At 37.4% G+C, this 19,790-nt stretch overlaps 1 protein-coding gene across 1 annotated transcript in view; it reads left to right on the forward strand.

Moving 5' to 3' along the window:
* Window positions 1-19,790, forward strand: part of LOC144662479 (SID1 transmembrane family member 1-like) — a 34,756-nt gene that overhangs the window by 782 nt on the left and 14,184 nt on the right. The window contains exons 2-23 of the mRNA XM_078523291.1: window positions 2,740-2,852; window positions 3,844-4,014; window positions 4,704-4,749; window positions 5,796-5,897; window positions 6,393-6,476; window positions 6,614-6,746; window positions 7,369-7,425; window positions 8,820-8,913; window positions 9,654-9,718; window positions 10,717-10,791; window positions 11,433-11,584; window positions 12,492-12,565; window positions 12,841-12,907; window positions 13,404-13,477; window positions 14,120-14,194; window positions 14,947-14,995; window positions 15,320-15,362; window positions 16,427-16,501; window positions 17,243-17,379; window positions 17,649-17,751; window positions 18,122-18,189; window positions 19,114-19,160. Of these exons, the coding sequence (XP_078379417.1) occupies window positions 2,740-2,852; window positions 3,844-4,014; window positions 4,704-4,749; window positions 5,796-5,897; window positions 6,393-6,476; window positions 6,614-6,746; window positions 7,369-7,425; window positions 8,820-8,913; window positions 9,654-9,718; window positions 10,717-10,791; window positions 11,433-11,584; window positions 12,492-12,565; window positions 12,841-12,907; window positions 13,404-13,477; window positions 14,120-14,194; window positions 14,947-14,995; window positions 15,320-15,362; window positions 16,427-16,501; window positions 17,243-17,379; window positions 17,649-17,751; window positions 18,122-18,189; window positions 19,114-19,160 (1,904 nt within the window). The remainder of the gene's footprint in view (window positions 1-2,739; window positions 2,853-3,843; window positions 4,015-4,703; window positions 4,750-5,795; window positions 5,898-6,392; window positions 6,477-6,613; window positions 6,747-7,368; window positions 7,426-8,819; window positions 8,914-9,653; window positions 9,719-10,716; window positions 10,792-11,432; window positions 11,585-12,491; window positions 12,566-12,840; window positions 12,908-13,403; window positions 13,478-14,119; window positions 14,195-14,946; window positions 14,996-15,319; window positions 15,363-16,426; window positions 16,502-17,242; window positions 17,380-17,648; window positions 17,752-18,121; window positions 18,190-19,113; window positions 19,161-19,790) is intronic.

The raw sequence follows: 19,790 nt of genomic DNA on the forward strand, positions 1-19,790 counted from the left end.
TGCTAATTTTGTGGATTACTCATTTGTAAATAAAGCACGAACTGACGACCGCGTCGCAGAAGCAGGATACAAGAAGATACATACACCTTATTTGATGGTTTAACATATAATACGCGAGGATATTTTGCGAGTTGCGTAGTATTTTTCCGGGCGAGGAAAAATACGAGCAATGAGCAAAATGTCCGCTCGTATTATATGTTTAACCATGGAATAAGGGATTTATTATTTGCCCTGTTCTACTGTGTAATAACGTGGCATATTTTGCGCGTTCTTTTGCCCTAAATATGGTAAAATGGCGCAATAGTGGAATAATAAAAGACAAGTATTGATCGATCAGGCATGTGTTTGCGTTCATTTACAAAAGATATGGGATACCCACAGTAAAATGTGGGTTGTACATCAAGCTCCAGAGGCCTTAACGTTGATGAATGTCTTCATTCACTCTTTTTTCTTGTCAAAGCGGATCCACAACATATTCAGCACATTCAGTGGAGCGCGAAACTATTTTGCCACGCTTCGAGATGCCATTTTGAAGCACGTGGGATTGGGAGCGACTGCTGACCCCGAAGGCTCAAATTCAAGATGGCGGATATGTCAGTGCACTCGATCGTATTATCTTCCGAAAGTACACACGTACATAACACGATATTGTTATTTTAATGTTCTGTACCAGTTTGGGGCAATGTAAAGTTAAATAATTATGTAGGTTGTATCTGTTGAACAAGAGTAAGGAGAAAACTTTTTTTTTACATTTTCATCCCAGCCTCTGTTACAGATCGAGTCATTTGAATTAATTTGATGTAAAATACGCCAAACTGGGCATATTTGCGAACCCTGCCGGGAATTGTAAAGGACTTACCTGTAAAGAAAAAAGGAAAAATCCGAACGGGAGGGGGGGGGGTGGGGTTAAGGATTATGGAATTCCAAGGGCATGGGGGGGGGGGGGTAACGCATTTTGGAATTTCCGAAGGCAAGGGGGGGTTAAAATATTGAAGCCATCCGTCGTGGTGTATGGATATTTTCTGGAATTGCCCAATGTGACCGGGGTTCAATTCCTGGACCTGGCGTCATATTTATGATATGTGGGTTGAGTTTGTTGTTGGTTGTCATCCTTGCTACAAAGGTTTTTCTCAGGTTCTCGGTTTTCCTCCCTCCAAAAAAATCAACACTTGTAAATTCCAACTCGATCGGGAATCTGAGGGCCACAGGTTTGTCAGTCGCAAGACTGTTATGTGCTACCCTCATAAAACAAAGACGTTTTTTATTATTTTTTTATCTTTTCCCAAGTTTGAACTTTCCTGTTTATTAATTGATGCCACAGGGAAGTACCACAGGGATGACACAGAAATTTGTTGTTTACATTGTTTTGCTTGTTATGTCTAATTATACATTTATGGCATGCTTTGGTGGCATGGGAAAAAATGCCTCAAAAATAATAATTTCAGAATGAAACAGGATGAAACTTGACTCTCATGAGAGTTTTCATCAACTCTTATCCACTTTTATCAACTCAGGCCAGGTGAGAGAAAACTCTCATTGACTCTCATGAAAAAATCGAGCATGTTCTAAATCGATGAGAGCACATAAGAATTGATGAGAGTTTCAGGCCGAATGAGAGCAAGAGTTTGAACTCCCATCAAAAGCATGCCATAAAGGTACGATTCTAAGGTATAAACCATACCTAGATTGGGCCAGAAATCTGGTGATAACAGGTCAGTGACTTGATATTCCAAGATATTAGGACATTAGACATTAGGCTTCTGATTGGCTAAATATTGCAAATTAATTTTTGTTACAATAAAACGTTTGGAGTGTAAATAAATGGCCAGGTATTTTGGTATAAAACCAACCTACCTTATATAAGACACAATCACACAGGTTTCAATATGTAAGCAGCTGGTTTGAGTAGGGTAACTGACCGTTCGAAAGGCTCTTTTATTAGTAATTACCGTACCCAAATTCGCAAGTAGCCAATCAGAAGCGTGATCTACTGTCCTGATATCCTACGATATCAAGTCACTGACCTGATATGCCACCATATCACGGTCACTTTGAAGTAAAGTAGTGTTACTGTACGATGATTTGAAAAGAGGTTTTACCAATAAAACAGAACTTCGTAATTTAAATTTAGCGGTGTTTAGCGGTCGTATAAAGAGAAAAGCTTTCCCGCCAAAACTAAACTTGAGCGCGCTCGCCGAATGCGTGATGTTTGCCGACGAGTACTGAGACATTCAGACTGAAAAAATGGAGTCGGAATTTCCAAACTTTTCGCTTTATTTTGATTATGAAAATTTAGAGAATGAAACTCTAAACAAACGAGTGGGAAAAAAAGGCAGAAGAAAAAACTTGGTAAAAGTCTTGAAGACCAAGTCAACACAATTTGCAGTACGTACCTTGCAAGCATGGCTTCAACAGAGCGATAAATATAACCGGATTTTTGGCTGAATTTGGGTACGGTAAATACCTAATCGTACCTTTTTGGTATGCTTCGGCTGCATATCAGGCTCGTCTGGTCTCGCTATGGGTATTTTGGCTCGACTGCGTCTCGCCAAAATACGAACCATGGCTCGACCAAACTCGCCTGATATGCTACCAAAGCATACCAAAAAGGTACGATTAGGTATAAAAATAGTAGCCAATCGACTTCTCTGAGTGAAGTAGCCAATGCTTTCTGTTGCTGCTTGTCGCAGTTTTTAAACTTTTTTAATTGATTAGAAACATGTATTTTTTTCTTTTCAGCCTCATGCAGTACGAGTGTGGGTGAAAAGTGAAACAGCAAATAAAATATATCCCCTGTTATTTGTAGCTCGTTTGCAGAGAGGAGTCATGTCCTGGCCAATTCCAGATGAAAGGTACACAGAGCTCAAACTATTACCTTTTGTGTTTCTATAGTTAGTTATTCAGGTGAATTAAAGAAGAACATTAATAAGTCTTTCTGAAGCCCTTTGGCTCAACAGGTCTGTGCTAACAGTAACTCCGGTTTTTTTAGCATGAAGTGGCAGGCAATAGGAGTATTACCACTGCCTCTGGATGCCCCAGCATTGTGGTTACCCATTTATACTCCGCTTGTGGAGTTGCAGGAGAGCGAAGACCTTGAACAAAGGGGCCCTTTTTTGTGTGTGTACACCCAAAAAATTTTGAGCAGTGGAGCAGGAGGGGGGGGGGGGGAGGGCTCGTTAAAAATTGTCTTTTACCAAAAATAAGGAATTTGCCTGGGCCAAGATTTGCCACTGAGATTGTGGTGCAATGAGCTCAAACAGCACTTGAATTCATGACTGCCCAACCTGGAGTCCAATATGCAAACCATTAATTACACCACAGGAAGCAAGGGAACAACTACTAAAGAAATAAAAAACGCACCCGAGTGCATTGTTGAGTTATATAAGCACGCGGAAATTTTTAAGAACACGAGAGAAGTGCATAGAGAAGCACGAGTGCTTCTCGCAATTCTCGAGTGTTCTTAAAACTTCTCAAGTGCTTATATAACTCAACAATGCACAAGGAGAATAGTATTTAAAGATTATTCGTGAAGGATTGCAGTATTTGGCAGGGATGTAGCTAAGAAAACACTAAGCCTGCTCATCGACAAGCCCAGCTGGCTTTTCTGGCCTTGGCAGCTCTAAAAGTTTACCTCAGTCTTTGTTTTCAAGTGAAATTTCAGCCAGATTCAAGTTCTTGTCAGCTGGTGAAATTAGCCAGCAGCCAGCCCTTAACAACAACCCTGATTTGGTACAACAAAGTTGTTAGTGTTAGAAATCAGCTTTTGTAATTAAAAAAGTTTCATGGAATGAAATTTATTTATCAAATGTTCTGATAGTTAAAAAGTTTTGTTTGTTTTTTTAGGTTTAATTACCATCTTGCCAGTCGAACCCTTTGTCCTTTCCTTCATGGTTACATTCCATTAACAAATGGATCGGAAACAAGTGAATCTTTTTCTATTGATGTATCAACATCTTCACAAGAGCCCGTGAATTATACCTTGAAAGCAGAGTACGAAGATAACTTCCAGTTGTCGTAAGTACATTTATTAAATTCCACTATTGCGCCAAAAAATTATAACAATATTAGAACAAAAGAATGCACAAAATATGCCATGCTTTTACATTGTAGAACAGGGCAAAAATAATGGATGGATAAACTTACAGAATACAGACCCAAACTTAGTGGAAAAAAATAGTGGAATAATAAATCCCTAATAAAAAATAGTAGAATAATATATCCCTTTTCTCGCCCCTACGGCGCTTGGAAAAATACTACGCAACTTGCAAAATATAAGCGCATAATTATTATATGTTAAACCATTAAATAAGGTGTATGTATCTTAATCTACTATATTGTAGTTTGTAAAGTTCTATGTACAACAAATTGGTGAGAAAACAGGTTTTGTCATGAAACTTGTAATAATTAATCTGTAGATATTCAAAAAGTCATCAGAAAACTTTTAGAATTTCATTACAGTCAAGGGAAGAATAAAGACCTCTTGATCTTGGTAACAAAATATCTAACATTTGCTAATCATGAATCATTCAAAATGCTTGGTTGATTTGATGAATGATCAAAAATTTAAGTGATCAATGTTTAAAACTGTAGTTATGCCAATTGTGCCGCTTAGATGCAAACAACTGTAATTCGGTGAAATCACTTACCATTATGTCTTCAGGAATCAATACAGTTGTAATTACAAATGAACTCAAATTTTGCAGGTTACATGAACCATTAACAGTTACAGTAGATCCAGCACAACCTTTGGTAAGGACTTGAATATCTCAAACTCCATACTTTCTCCTTTCATTTTATAACTTATTAGGTTATATTATTATAAGTCACATGCATGGTCAAAAACCGCGTTCAAGGGTCTGTTATCCTCTGGCAGTTTAAGGTCATTGCCCTGTATTGCATTGCGCATCCTTACTGCGCAGAATTTTATGCGTAATATGCGCGCGCTCGCGCGCGCACATAAACAAAATGGCGGCTTTTTTCTATGTGGCTTAGTCCGCGAGAGAAGTAAATTGTCGCTTTCTCGTAAACGAGTCTGGTGACCTATCAATTTTTTCTCATATTTTGGGTGTAGCGATCAAATTCTTTCTGTAAAATGAAAACAGATCAATTCTTGTGTTTGAAAAATAAATTATCGCTAAAAACGTGTACTCGCAGAGGAATTTTAAAGGAATTATATGGAATGTACAAGGTCTTCCTGCTCCTAAACGAATCTGGTGACCCCCCTTTTTTATTTCAAAATTTAAGTTCCTTTAAAGTAATAAACCGGTAGGCGAAGTTTGGTTAAATAATTGTGTTCAGTTCTATTTCAGGGCAATGACCTTAAGCCAATTTTGAGTGTCGGTTTTTGGGTACATTCGTATTTATCTGACAGTTTACAGTCAATAAATTATAGCGGTCTTGGTCTTTAGGAGAAAACAAAAGTAATTTTGTAGTCTGAGAAGAACCAAATTTGGTGGTTTGTGGACTGTACGACCCCCTATAATAGACTCTTTCTTTAAGGACTGGGCTTTACTCAATTCACACTTCACCACCCTAAAACATGGTATTGTAAATAACCAGTAAATAGCTTTAGTGTGGATTGTAAACCCAGCTGTTGGCATCCCATCAATACGTAGGCATGGAAGATTATTAATTTTTTTTTGGAGGAGGAGGATGATTATTTGTTAAAAATTTATGCACATGTGCAGACTTTTTTTCAGTTCTTTTTGGGCTTGTCTCCAAAAAATGATGTTTCATCAGGCATGTAAAAATTGAGATTTATGCTATTTCACAACTTTAATTTTTTCCATTGACAGTTCTTCCTGTGGAAGTATCCAGATGATGTTGATACTGTTGTTGTTAGAGCTGAATCAAAGGATTCTAAATTGTGTGCCATTCTGTCAATCCAAGGAACACAGGTACATTGTGGCTTTCTGATTGCCTATTTTTAATTTTGTTTTTCAGGTACTGTAATTTATTTTTGTTTCAGATACTTTCCTTGCAAAATACTTCAAACTTTTGTGGGGCCACTCTATTAAATGTTATGTTTGATACTTTACACTATGCATTCCTTTTTTGTGGCCTTTTTTGACTCCCCAGTTGACACATACATAGCTGCTGCTATTAGAGACGTTTAGATTTGACTACAACTACAAAGTCGAGGACAAGTATGACTTTGGAATTTTGAGACAATTGCATCCCATGCACTGTAATTCTTTCCTATTGCTGACTAGCACATAAATAAAGGTTAGGGTTAAGTTTGGTGTGATGAGCAATGATATGAAGCACACAAATTTGGTTAGAAAACTTGTACTTGTACTCAATCTCGTACTCATAGTCCAATCTAAAGGTCGCTAATGTTAATTATCTGTCAAGTTTCTGAAAAATAATTTTTCCTTTATCTTTATTATTAGTGTCCTGTATATGACTTGGCAAGGAATGTGGAATTCACAGGCCACTTTCAGACTATGACAACCAAAGCAGCCATCACTATGGAGGTAGATGTTTTTATTTTTCCCTGAAAAGCATAATTATCCCACTGTGTTGGATGGTAAGAGGTTTATGACTTTTGATAACTATTTGCACAGTTTACAAATTTAAAAACTCATGATAATCATTCTGTTTTGTTTATCAGCGCACCAAATTTAATCAAAGTGAGTTCTACATTGTTTTGATTGTTAAGTCATCTGACGAAGAATGTACCACTGGAGAACGGTTTGTAGAGCCGCACATGGAAAAAGCTGGCTCCCAAGACTCGCATTATGCAGGCAAGAATTTGATGAATACTAGTCAAGAGCTGGTAGATGATACTAAAATTATTCATCTCAGAGAAATTGGGTGTTAATTCTCTGCTTTGAAGTGTTCTTCTTTTAAATTCTAGACATTATCATAATGGTAATTAAGGAAGTGTAATATGAAGACTGAGATCAATGTGGCATCCTACTTTTCTGATTATTCCATTGTATCAATTGAAAGTAGATTTAACAACACACTATTCAGAACTGTATCCACCACCTTTCCATCCACTAATTAATCCCAACGACTCGTAGATTTTTAGATTTTTATTTTACGTGCGCTTTCAGTGTTACGTGCATAGCGGCTTTCTGTTAATATCCATCTTTTGATGCACTTAATCAACACAGAGTGAAATCCGCCAATCACAGCCCACTAGCATGACCTTCTGAACTTGTGGGCTCATTTGCATGAAACCAACAACGGTATACATTGGATTTGATTGGCTCATTTCAAACAGCACGTTGAAAGATGCTGTGGAAAGATAATTTCGAAATATGGATGTAGAAAGATAACTATGCACGTAACACTGAAAGCTGGTGTAATAAATTTATTAGATTGACTGTTCAAACATCTTTGTAATGACTAACATTTCAGGTCCACTATCAGAAAGACAGAAGACCATTACAATAACTGTGGAACCTACGCTTTCCTGTAAGTCTAGCTTCTGTTGCAATGAGTGGTCATGACAATATCCCAGTTGTTTGTGATAAGAGTACCAAATGAATGCATATTATTTAACCAGAAACTGTTGTGACTGTTGTTAGTGGGGGAAGCCTCGAGCCAAGTGGCCCATACATGCCAGAGCTTAAACCGGTTTCTATAGCATTAAGCAGCTAGGAATACTCTACTGGATGCTAGTCCATCGCACATTATTCACCTGGGTGGGGAGAGGCACTATGAGAGTAAAGTGTCTTGCCCAAGAACACAACACAATGACCCCGGCCAGGCCTCGAACCCATACTGCTTGTTCTGGAGTCCGGCTCACTACGCCTCCCACTGTTGTAAGTGGATGTCATAAATGTTTTACACCCACTTTCAATATCACATGCATAGCGGCTATCTTTCAATGTCCATTCTGACGTGCTAGACAAACAAGATGGATCAAAATCCACCAATCACATCCCACTAGCATGACCTTCTGAACTTGTAGGCTCATTTTCATTAACAAAAACCAGTATGCATTGGTTTTGATTGGCTCATTTCAAACAGCATGTCGAAAGATGGGTGTCTAAAGATAGCCGTAGTGCATGTAACACTAAAAGCAGCTATAAGGCTAGTTTGAGGTATTTCTCATGGTCACTGCTGCTTTCATATTATAATATTCTGCAAAATTTGTTCCAATCACAGATTGGCAGAGCCAGGACCTACCGGTAGTTGTTTAAAGAATGTTTAAACTAATCCAGGATTAATGATTATTTTAGTATTAGTGTTATAACTTTTCAGTGAGGTTAATATATATATATTTTCTCTCCTCCAGTTGTGTCATTGCCTAATTTCACACTCACTAAACAAAACATTAGCAATAAAACACACCTAATTTATGCAAGAGAAATCAAAACCTGAATCATAGGGTTGGTGAATGGTCCTTCAAAAAATGCGTCTCACAAAATTTTAGCCAATTTCAGGTGTCTTGTCATCTCGAATTTTTCTTTGATGCCTTCGCGGAGTCTCAATTTATTTTGCAATGCTAAAAAGGTGGCTCGTAGAATTAAGATATCAGTCTCACTGTCTCGCAAAGTCTTGCATTTAGGTACCATTCGACACCCCTAATCATGTACAAACACCTGGGCAAGTTTTAATTGTCTTTTGGCTAGTTTACGCTGGCACTTAGCCCTATGGTGTAATGCCCAGCTTGCAGTGTTTCTTATTCTGTATGATTAGTGGAAAACTAATGGGCTGTATTCTCCAGTGTAAGTGAAGAACAGCTCCCAAAATAACCTGTTGGCCGGCAAATGGCCGTTTGTTGGCCAACAGTCGGCCAACAGTCAGCCAACAGGTTATTCTGGGAGCTGTTCTTCACTTATACCATATTCTCCTGTCTGCAGCAAAGGATTATGTGAAAGCCATAGTTTTTCCAGTAGCTTTCTTTGGATCATTCTACGTCATTGCATTTGTCCTCCTCTTGGTCACCTGGTGTAGGTTAGTACAGATTGCATTAATAATTATAATTTTAACAATAATAATGATGATAAGTAATAGTAATTGGACTGAATGGAGTACAATTCAGGGAGTAACTGGGCGAGTAATTACAAAATGGGAAGAGTGCGCAGCACAAGGCAGATTTGAAATTACCAGGACAATCTTTCTCTGAATTGTAAGACGCAAGGTCCAGTTACTTATTTATTGTATCAATGACAAATTTGGAGGTTAGGAAGTCATTGAGAAGCTTTTTTGTATGAAAAAAATCAAAGGTACACATGATCAGTTTTACAAACAAGTAAGGACATTTGAATTTGAATTTATGAACATTTGCATTTGAATTAATGAATTTGGAATATTTGTTACTTTATAACATTTGGATTCATTTGTGTTTAAGAAAGAGAAAACACTTTGCGTAGTCAAATGTATAGAGATTCAGAAACACCTGTCAGTAGGTGAAGGTTAAGTGGAAGTCTAGGGAAATAAGAAGACAGCTGTTTCAAGGGTGTGCTGTATAAACAAAGAAATGCTTTTCCTTTAAAAATATCTGTGAAAACGCTTTTAATAATTTGTGTTTCAACATGACAGAAAGGAGGCTTTCAGGCAATCTGTAACTGTTTTCTAAAATTTGATTATCATTGGTACAGTATCCACCCTTACAGAAGTAAATTTGATTTGTAATAAATAATCCATTAGAAACTGTGTAAATGTTTGATTCCTAAAGTTCAATGTATCTTTAGACAAAGAGGACACAGAGAAAGAAGTTTCAGATCTATTTTGATGCCAAAAGAAAGTGATATTCCAGGTATTTAGTACTTGTAGTATCGTATGTACACATGTACACCAAACTCACCACTACCACCATCACCACCACAACAAAAACAAAATGAGTCCTTATAAGTGGTGTTAAAATTTCACTGCAGACCTTAATTGCATTTCATTGGATTCATTTGGTCTATAAAAATTAAAATGCAAATGAAAAAATAAAAAAGCAAATGAAAGACAAAGACATTAGGAAATTATTATATCCTATCTGTTAAATTAAACTTCTAGCCAATTGAAAATACAAAGGATGGATGCCTTGATAATATTGAGATGAGAATGGAACCATTTTCCTTAGCAACATGGAGGTGTCCATGGCAACCATGTCCACATCTCACATGCCAGGTCTTAAGTATACATCACTTCCTAAAGATATACTTACATGAATTGGAGGGATGGGAAATGAAAGCATGCAAAGAAAGCAATGTGTTTTGCAGTCCAATGAAAGCGTCAAGATATCCTGAAAAGCTGGTTATGAGACCAGCTTACTGACAATTTCAACCAAATTAGGGGGGGGGGGGGAAGTTGTTATGGTGTTGAAATGTAAATGTGATGCTTGTTGGAACCAGTTACCCTGCTTCATGTAATTTTTGCAACACCCACCAATGAATGTTTTGTGTGTGTGTGTTTTTAAATTTGACATATTTGCTGTTTCAGAAAATATCCATACCCCTCAATGGAGGATAAGAATTATATAAGGCCCTGCCAGGGTTAATTCGGACAAACGACATGGCCATAAAAGTAGCGACAGCACATAAAATAAAATCGTGACAAACGACAACCCTTATAGAACAACATAAATCCCGACAAGGACAAGCAATTTCCCTTCAATTTTATTACCGACAGCGACATGAAGAGCGATAAAACAGCGACATAGGACATTATTAAATTTAGACAAGTGACATGGAAACCCCCCCTGGCAGGGCCTCTTATATGGTGAACTTCCAAGAGTTTTCATGACAATTTTTTTGTTTGTTTAAGATACACCAATAAATAGGCCACTAAGGACATCATCTTCAAGAAGATCTAGAGACAATTATGGATCAACACCTCAAGGTACTGATCTTTGTGTAATCTGTTTGCAATCTTAAGGTTATTTCACTTAATATGAAATGAAATCTGCACTGAGAATTTTGTCAAACTTTGCTTATTGATTATTTTTCTTATAGGAACTTAATTTTTCAAATAAAAAATGGGGGTACCCGTGCTGGTTTAGGAGCAACAGCACCTTGTTTATACCCAATAAATCCTTATAATATCACCATGATTATAGTCACAATAAATTATTGCTTGCTTAATTCTTGTTTCTGTCGATTATTTCTTATTGTACACAGAGAATTAAAAGAAAGAAAGAAAGTTACTACTCAATTCAAAACAACAGAAAAAAAAAATAGGTCACCATACTCGTTTTTGCGATGTCCAACTGTAAAGAAAAAGTTGCCATTTCTTACATGCGCACACTCTAATCATGCCTGAGATTATCCGCAGTAGGGATGTGCAATGCAATACTGGGGAATGACCTTAATGTAATTCTTTGAACATTTCAATTTCATGGCAAATTGAGAGGCTTGAAGTAAAACCACTTTATTCTGAGTTTGTACCCAAATTTCATAAATAGATGCCATGCAACTAGAGATCGGAGCTTTCTTAGTGGTTACAAGCTATGTTATTCACATTGTTCAATTTTCTTTTGTCAGACAATGAACCATTAGACAATGATAGCTTGGAGCATTCTGAGCATGACCACTTAGCTACTGATGGAGCAAATGAACCTACGTCAAGGGAATTTGAGAAACATTATGACATGTTACATGATATTGAGGTGGAGAAAGATATCTACAGGTTGAGGGTAAGTATGCAATGACCAGCTTTTTTATCTTATAGAATATTGTGGAAGAAGTTATCACCAGTGATTTGTGACAATCTGGCTAAATTTCTAGTGTAAAGTCAAAGATACATACAAGACTGAATATTTACAAACTTGCACATTATCACAAATTTATATTACACTGCGACGAGCCTTACCGTGGCCACCCAACAAACTTTTTTACAAGTGTCATCTTGTAATATTTTACGTTTTCACTGCGTTTTGTTGATAAATACGATGTAACAAGTATCCATCTGATCGTATTCAACTTTGCAAAAAGGGGTGTTCGTCAAACAAATAATAATATTACAATAGCACAATTGCAAAAAAGTTTGTTGGGTGGCCATGGTAAGGTAAAGTAATTTTATAAGAGAGAATATTTCCCATATTATACATAGTTTTAATTGCCGAGAAATTTGAGAGAATAAGAGATGTTGTGGAGTCCTGAAGCATAGGCTTATGTTTTCGCAGCTGGAAACAAGCAGGCTTTTAGCTGATAAGGTCAAGTGTGTGCTTTTTCTAGCCTATTTTGAATATAAAGATAAGAGTAAGTTGCCATCTGGTGCGGATCTAAATGACAAAACCATAGCTTCATTGCAGCAAAATGTGTCTCCCGGGTGTTATAATTTAAAGTTACAAGCAGACAAGATTACTTTGAAAACTGATCTGCCAGACCAATTTCCAAAACCTGTATCGCAATCCGTTTCAATCTTCGATGCTTTTGTCCATCCGTATTTTCTTTTGCATTTGGTGTGTTATTTAAATATTCCTTCACTGTTTTAAGTGGTTATTTTATATATTTAAACAAATTTGATGGTCATTTCCTATGCCTAAGTTTAGCTAAAATCCGTGACACGGTCCCTTTAATGCTGAATATTGATTTCTCCAGACTAGCTTGATGCTAACAGACCTGGCAAAGAAAGGGAAGAAATATCTCAAGAAGAAATACAGACTCTATCACTGGTCAGTAGAGCATTTTTAATACCTTTAGGTGGCAGTGATTGTCTCATTTGTTTATTCAGAACTTTATTTCTGTTCCCAGGAATTGCACTGCACACTCCCACCCAAATTTTTGGAGAGTACCCCCTCCCGCCCCTACTATCGAGTTGCTTCTGTTAGGCTGAGGTCATGATCTGTGTTGTTATGTTAGTGCTCCTTGGGCTGGTGAAATTCTCTAAAAAATATCATGTCTCGCAGAAGACAAACCAAAATATGAATATATTTTGTTGTTACATTAGGAATCTGCTGATGATAGCTGTGTTTTATGCCCTCCCTGTTGTACAACTTGTCATCACTTATCAAAAGGTATGGTGTAGTTTAAAAAAGGTAAAGCCTGCTGTCGAGCCAAGTGGCTCTCAGGCCGGAACTTATCCCAGTTTCTGTAGCATTAAGCAGCTAGATGTATTTCTATTCCCTCTTGGATAGGATGCTAGTCCATCGCAGGGTTACCCCCCAGCAGTAAATTTGCCAGTACCCATTTATACACCTGGGTAGAGAGAGGCACTAGACAGGAGTAAAGTGTCTTGCCTAAGAGCACAACATAGTGCCCCGGCTAGGGCTCAAATCCGGACAGCTCCATCCAGAGTCTGGTGCACTAACCATTTAGCCGCCGTGCCTCCCATATGGTGTAGTTTAGGTTAACGTTTATTTCATCATTAGTCATTTTAGAGTTGATCACTTAACAATATATCTGACCCCTGCTACTGTACGTCTGATATGTGGAAGTAGAGTAGTCCTTGACTTTATAAAGTCTGGCTGGTTATTGTTCAAACCAAATATAACTTCATACTTTAATTAACAGGTTCTTAACGTCAGTGGAGATGAGGACATCTGTTATTATAACTTCTTTTGTGCGCATCCTTTAGGAGTTTTAAGGTACACAATTAAACAGTATTGCTGTTGGGCGATTTTACAAAACCCATATAAAAGGAATTGGACATGAGACACTATTACCCACTAAATGAGTTCCGTTGTTCTCTTTTTAAGAACTATACTATTCTTATCGTTGTATTTTGTTATGAGTTTTTTGTGGCGATCACTCTTTTTACTGAGATGGATATGTTCTGTTCAATAGCGTTTTCAAATTTACCCGGGTCAGTGTGGACAGGGCCTTAATATTGTATCACATTTATTATAGTCAAACCCTACTTTGTTATGGACACCCACTTAAAACGGGCTTGTTATCAAAGACGGACAATGTATGTTTTTGTTCCCTGCAAGCTTAAATTAAAATACTCAAATGAATGAATAAATGATACATTAGACCCATGGAAACTTGGAAACCTTGTGACTTAGCCTTTTTTTGATGCACAGAGTACACGTTTGCATTTTATAACAGTGCTTGGTTGTAGGTAACAAGGACACGGAATGCGAAAGGGTGTCCTAAACATTTCAGTTCAAAATGCAGGAAATTTCGTGTTGCAACCTTGTTGCACAAAAATAGAGGTTTAGGAATTGCATTTAAGGTACAGTAGTGTGTAAAGCCATATTTGTTAAAAATTGTTGTTTCTGTTGCAGTGCTTTTAATAACGTGTTTAGCAACATTGGATATGTGATGTTGGGTTTCCTGTTCTTCCTTCTTGTGATGAGACGGTAAGATATCAGAATTATCAGACCCAACCATTCCTGCTACTGTTATTTATCGGGCATGTATGAAAAAGAGTGGGAGGTGCGGTGGCCTAATGGTTAGCACGCTGGACTCCGGATCGAGCGGTCCGGGCTCAAGCCCTGGCCGGGGTCGTCGTGTTGTGTTCTTGGACAAGACACTTTACTCTCATAGTGCCTTTCTACACCCAGGTGTATAAATGAGTACTAGCAAATAAATGCTAGGTGGTAACCCTGCAATGGACTAGCATCCCATCCAGGGGGACTAGAAATATTCCTAGTCGCTTCATGCTTAGAGACCGGGATAAGCTCCCACCTGATGGGCCACTTGGCTCGACGTAAGATTTACTCTTTTTTTATGTAAAAGAGCGGAAAAAAGCAGTTAAGCGGACAACGCTACAAGGATTAGTTTGTTGCTTGCGATACTACTTGCAGTCATTACAAAGGTGCTTTATTACATTGTTGTGCGACAACTGTAATAAATGAACATGAATAATTATACTGGAGACCTCCTACCAAATAACCGACACAAAATTCTTTGCTGTTTTTACTCAGTTACATTATTTGTTGTGTTAATGTTTTTTTTCAACTGTTAAGTAATTTTCTAATTGTTTAACTTGTGGATGGTGGCACATAGCGTCTTCATATAGCATTTCAACCTTCCATAGAACTCTGTTTTGTTGCACTGTTTTATTGCAGGATAAGATACAAATACTGAGTTCAGTAATTTTGTTTTTCAGTGACAGGCAACACAAGCGAGATGTCTCTGATAATAATGATTTGGAGAAGGTATTGAATAATATTCAGTAGTTTATGTTGTAGTTTAAAATGAATTTCACGTCGAAATGATTTCAAACTTGTTTGATTTGTATTACCAAAAAACTATAAAAAATGTCAATGGTAGTGTCAACCGTTATTTTGCATAAACAAGTAAAAACAACCGATATAACGTTCGACGACCTCATGACGCCATTATCAAGGGTTCGAATATTAAAAAAATTATCAAATGCAAATTACTTGTTTATGCATTTTAAAATCATTAATTACTATTACTTATTTTGTTCCCTTTATGCACAGCACACGATCTTGTTTGTCTTTTTGTTTTGTTTTCAGTTTTATGGCATCCCTCAGCATTATGCCATATTTTACGCTATGGGTAAGCCTGTTTTTAGTTGTTTTGTACCGCTTTATCTCCTAAGAGTGACTTAAAGTGTGACAATAACTGAGGACAATTTAAGTGTTTCCGGCCTTGGGCTAAAGGCATTGAAAAAGAGTCCTTCAAGCAGAGTATTTCATGCATGTTAGACAGTTGTACATACAAACTAGTGAAAGTTGAAATTGGTTTAAACCCCTTTGTATTCTTAGGTTAGAATTTTGTCTTCTCAAGTTACTCGTTAGAGCGGTTTTCACTTGAGTGTCGAAAGTAATTCGCGTTTGCATTGGTTTTGCATTAGTACGCTCAGTGATTGGTTTAAAAATCTCGTGCCACTTTCTTAGCCAATCAGATGTAAAACCAAAACCAATCGTGACTCACTCACACACGTTTTCCCGCGCTTTACACCGGCTGCATGTATTGGCTTCGAGTTTTGATTGGTTCACTGGATTGCCTGTGTCCTTTGTGATTGGCTAGAGTGATTACTTTGGTTTTGGTTTTACGACACTCAATTGAAAACTGCTCTAACACTTAAAGGGACTGTGTCACGGCTGAGTTAAGTTTATTTTATTACGTTTTGCCAAATACTCGCTATGAAACTTAATGGTCCTTAATGTTTGCAAAGAAATTATTTCTGTGGATCTAAATGACAAAACCATAGCTTTGTTACAACCAAATGTGTCTCCTGGAGGTTTAAATTTAAAGTTACAAGCAAATGAGACTAACAGTATTTTAAAAACCCAAATCGCAATCCTTTTCAAACTTCTTTACTTTTGGCCATCTGTACCTTCTTTTGTATTTGCTGTGCTGTTGAAATGTTCCTTCACTGGTTTAAGCGGTTATTTTTATATTTTCACTGAATTTTATGGCCATTTTCCCATGCCTCAATTTGGCCAAAATCCGTGGCACAGTCCCTTTAAAGCAAAGATGACTTTAGCTAGTACGATTTGTTTGAAAAAGTAGGTCGACAGAAAGGCAAAAAGGAGCACATTTACCTGTTAGCCAATCACTATTATTTGTCACATTAAAATGATCAGCCTCTTGACTGCTAAGCTCATTTGTTGCAGGGCTTGCCTTGATTATGGAAGGTGTTTTGTCAGGCTGTTATCATGTGTGCCCCAACAACTCTAATTTCCAGTTTGGTACGTAGCTAATATCTGTAAAATGGACAAGTTTCGAAAAGCAAACTAGTTAACTTACTGCTGTGTTCTGAGAACCTTGCCTGCCTCTTCCTTGACCCTTTGAAGTCAATTTGACTTTGAAAGACGTTATTATCGGAGACAGCTCGCTGACGTGAATTGAAGTCTCTTTATTATATAAACTGCGGTTGTTTGTTGGGGTTTTGACCACTGAGAAAAAACAGTATCTCAACGTGTGTAAATTACGATAACTTTTTACGTGTGTTTGATATCACCAATCACGTGCTGACACGTCACTCGATGTTTAAATGCTGAATGAGCCAAAGTTTTCGGATCTTTTTCGGCAATCTTCGCAAAAGTTCGGAAAAATGTTCGGAAACATTCGTATGACCTTCGGACAACATTTTGAAAATCTTCAGAAATCGGATAATCGTCAAAACCCTCGTAAATTAGTAGGTTTATGAAATAAACAAAATAATACGTCGTTGCTTGGAGATATGGAATTTCTTTTCTCGTGTTCACATCGATATCGAGGTGAACACTCGAAGAGAAAATTCCATATCTACGCGAGCCCATGTATTACAGACCTATTTTCTCTTAAGAATGTCTAGAGCGCGAACAAAATAAAGGCTGCGGGGATGGAAGATTGAATAAACGTGAACGCATGGGTTGGGGGTTGCTATTGCGTTCTGCGTTCGCTTTCGATTTCACTGATGGAGTTCCAACTTGTTTTTTCTCTTACAGATACTTCCTTTATGTATATTATCACTTGCCTGGGTATAGTGAAGCTTTATCAGACTCGTCACCCTGACATTGCTGCTAACGCCCACAGTGTGTACGCTGGATTTGCTTGCATCATCTTCATAGCTATGATAGGAGTGGTAAGTCACTTATTTTTTTTCTTCAATATTCAGCTAGTTTGCAAACAAAATACACAGGTACATATATAAAAACACTACTTGGACAGCATACAGGACTGAATTAATTAAGGCTGGTTTAGGCAGGTCACGTTCAGGTAAACTGGGGCGAGAACTTTACTATTCTCCTTATGTAACAAAAGTTTCTTGGTCAAAACGTGTTAAAAAATAAATTTAAACAACTTTGCTGCAAGGACCGTTTACGAATTTTTTTTTTTTTTCTTTTATTCAAGATTTACAGTTCATTTGCTTTCTGGACTACTTTCTGTGTCATCCACATCTTTGGATGTTTGTACCTTAGTTCTCAAATATATTACATGAAAAGAGTCAAGTTTGGTAAGTTCTTAACAACAACTAAGTGAAATATTTTCTAGTTTATAGTACACTCAACAATGTTACTGGAATCTGACTGCACGAGACTTCGTAGGAGTACCTATTACTTTTCTTTACGAAGTTGACTCGAAGACTTATTATTTCCGAAGTTGATCCGAAGACCATTGGATTTTTATCCTCAAAAAAGCCACACAGAAAACAGTTATTTGCAAGGGACACAAGCCGGTGAGGCTTGCAAAAGGCAACAACTACAAAGACTCCTCTGCACGCATTGCAGAACTATGATGCAAGCCACTTGTTGTTGTAAAAACTTACAAGGAATAATATTGTAACAATAGAATTGAAATCTGCTTGAAATTATTGTGACCAACAGATGCTGGCATGTTTGCAAGAGTGTTTGTTCTGCTGAGGTATGACTGCTGTTCTTGTCCGACGTACAAGGTAAATTAAGAATTATAATGCAGCCTCTGGTTTTAATAAGTAGAGCAGACGTCAAAAGAGTTATATGCATTTCCTGTTAAGTGGTGTCACTGTTTGTGAATCCCTTTCTATAGAGCAAACTGGGCATTTTTGGGTAGATCAAAACTGCAAATTCTGTGGGAACCAAGTTTTATTGTAAGATCCTCTTGAGTCAGACATATTTACACCCCTTAAGCAGAATTTTATTACTTTATTCTTACTAATTTTCGCGCGTACTTAATTTCGCGAAAGTTCGAGAGCCGAATTTTGCGAGTATCAATTTTCGCGATTGCAAGAAAAAATAGAGAAAACGTGTATTAATTTTCGCGATTTTGCCAGTGTTTTATGGAGCAGTCGCCTAAGACTAAGGAACTACTGAAAATGTACAAAGGTCTGGCTCAATGTAACTACAAGGAGCCTGCAGACGGAAACTTTGGTGACTGTGCTAAAGAGGTTCAAGAGCGAAACAGTAATCAGAGAAAGGTTAAAAGTCAAAAACAAGACTGAAAGATATTTTCAGAGGTAGATAGTTGCAGTTCCAAACATTTAAAATTTTTGTTCTTTTGACGTATATAATATGCGCCGATATAATGGTATTAAGTTTCGCCAGAAACCCATGTGGGTTTCTGATTTCGCGTGTTTAAATGAAATCGCGAAAATCGCGAAAATTAGTACTCGCGAAAATAAGTAAGAATAAGGTATTCGTTGTACAGTATATAAACTATCTGATAGGTACCAAAGATTGTCATGTTCGTTTATATGTCAGGGGTCGTCGTCTGTGTCAAAACGCTTAATGAAAGCCTCAACAGGTGACAGGTTCTAAGCTATAGTTACCGAGGCTACAACAACAACAATCTTTATTTGTACCTTGCCTTACTGAATGTAATTTCATTTCTCGTTTTACAGGATCGAATGCTCCTTTTGGTGATCGCTAACGTGGTCAACTGGGTCTTGTAAGCAATTTGTTTTGTACACATGCTCTACTTTAGCTGAGGTCTAAAAACTGACATAAAAGAGAAGTAAAATCTGAGTTAGTGTAAGTAAGTAAGTAAGTAAGTAAGTAAGTAAGTAAGTAAGTAAGTAAGTAAGTAAGTAAGTAAGTAAGTAGGTAGGTAGGTAGGTAGGTAGGTAGGTAGGTAGGTAGGTAGGTAGGTAGGTAGGTAGGTAGGTAGGTAGGTAGGTAGGTAGGTAGGTAGGTAGGTAGGTAGGTAAGTAAGTAAGTAACTAACTAAGTAACTAACTAAGTAAGTAAGTAACTAACTAACTAACTAAGTAACTAACTAACTAACTAACTTAGTAACTAACTAACTAACTAACTAACTAGCTAGCTAGCTAGCTAGCTAGCTAGCTAACTAAGTAACTAACTAACTAAGTAACTAACTAACTAACTAACTAACTAACTAACTAGCTAACTAGCTAGCTAGCTAGCTAGCTAGCTAGCTAGCTAGCTAGCTAACTGACTGACTGACTGACTGACTGACTGACTGACTGACTGACTGACTGACTGACTAACTATATTTAACCAGGGTAGCACATTCAGCAACGAAGCTGGTATCCAAAGGGGCCCTGGGACACTAAAAGAA

This window comes from Oculina patagonica, chromosome 8, assembly GCF_052425735.1.
Source record: "Oculina patagonica isolate OP01 chromosome 8, crgOcupat, whole genome shotgun sequence".
Lineage (NCBI taxonomy): Eukaryota > Metazoa > Cnidaria > Anthozoa > Scleractinia > Oculinidae > Oculina > Oculina patagonica.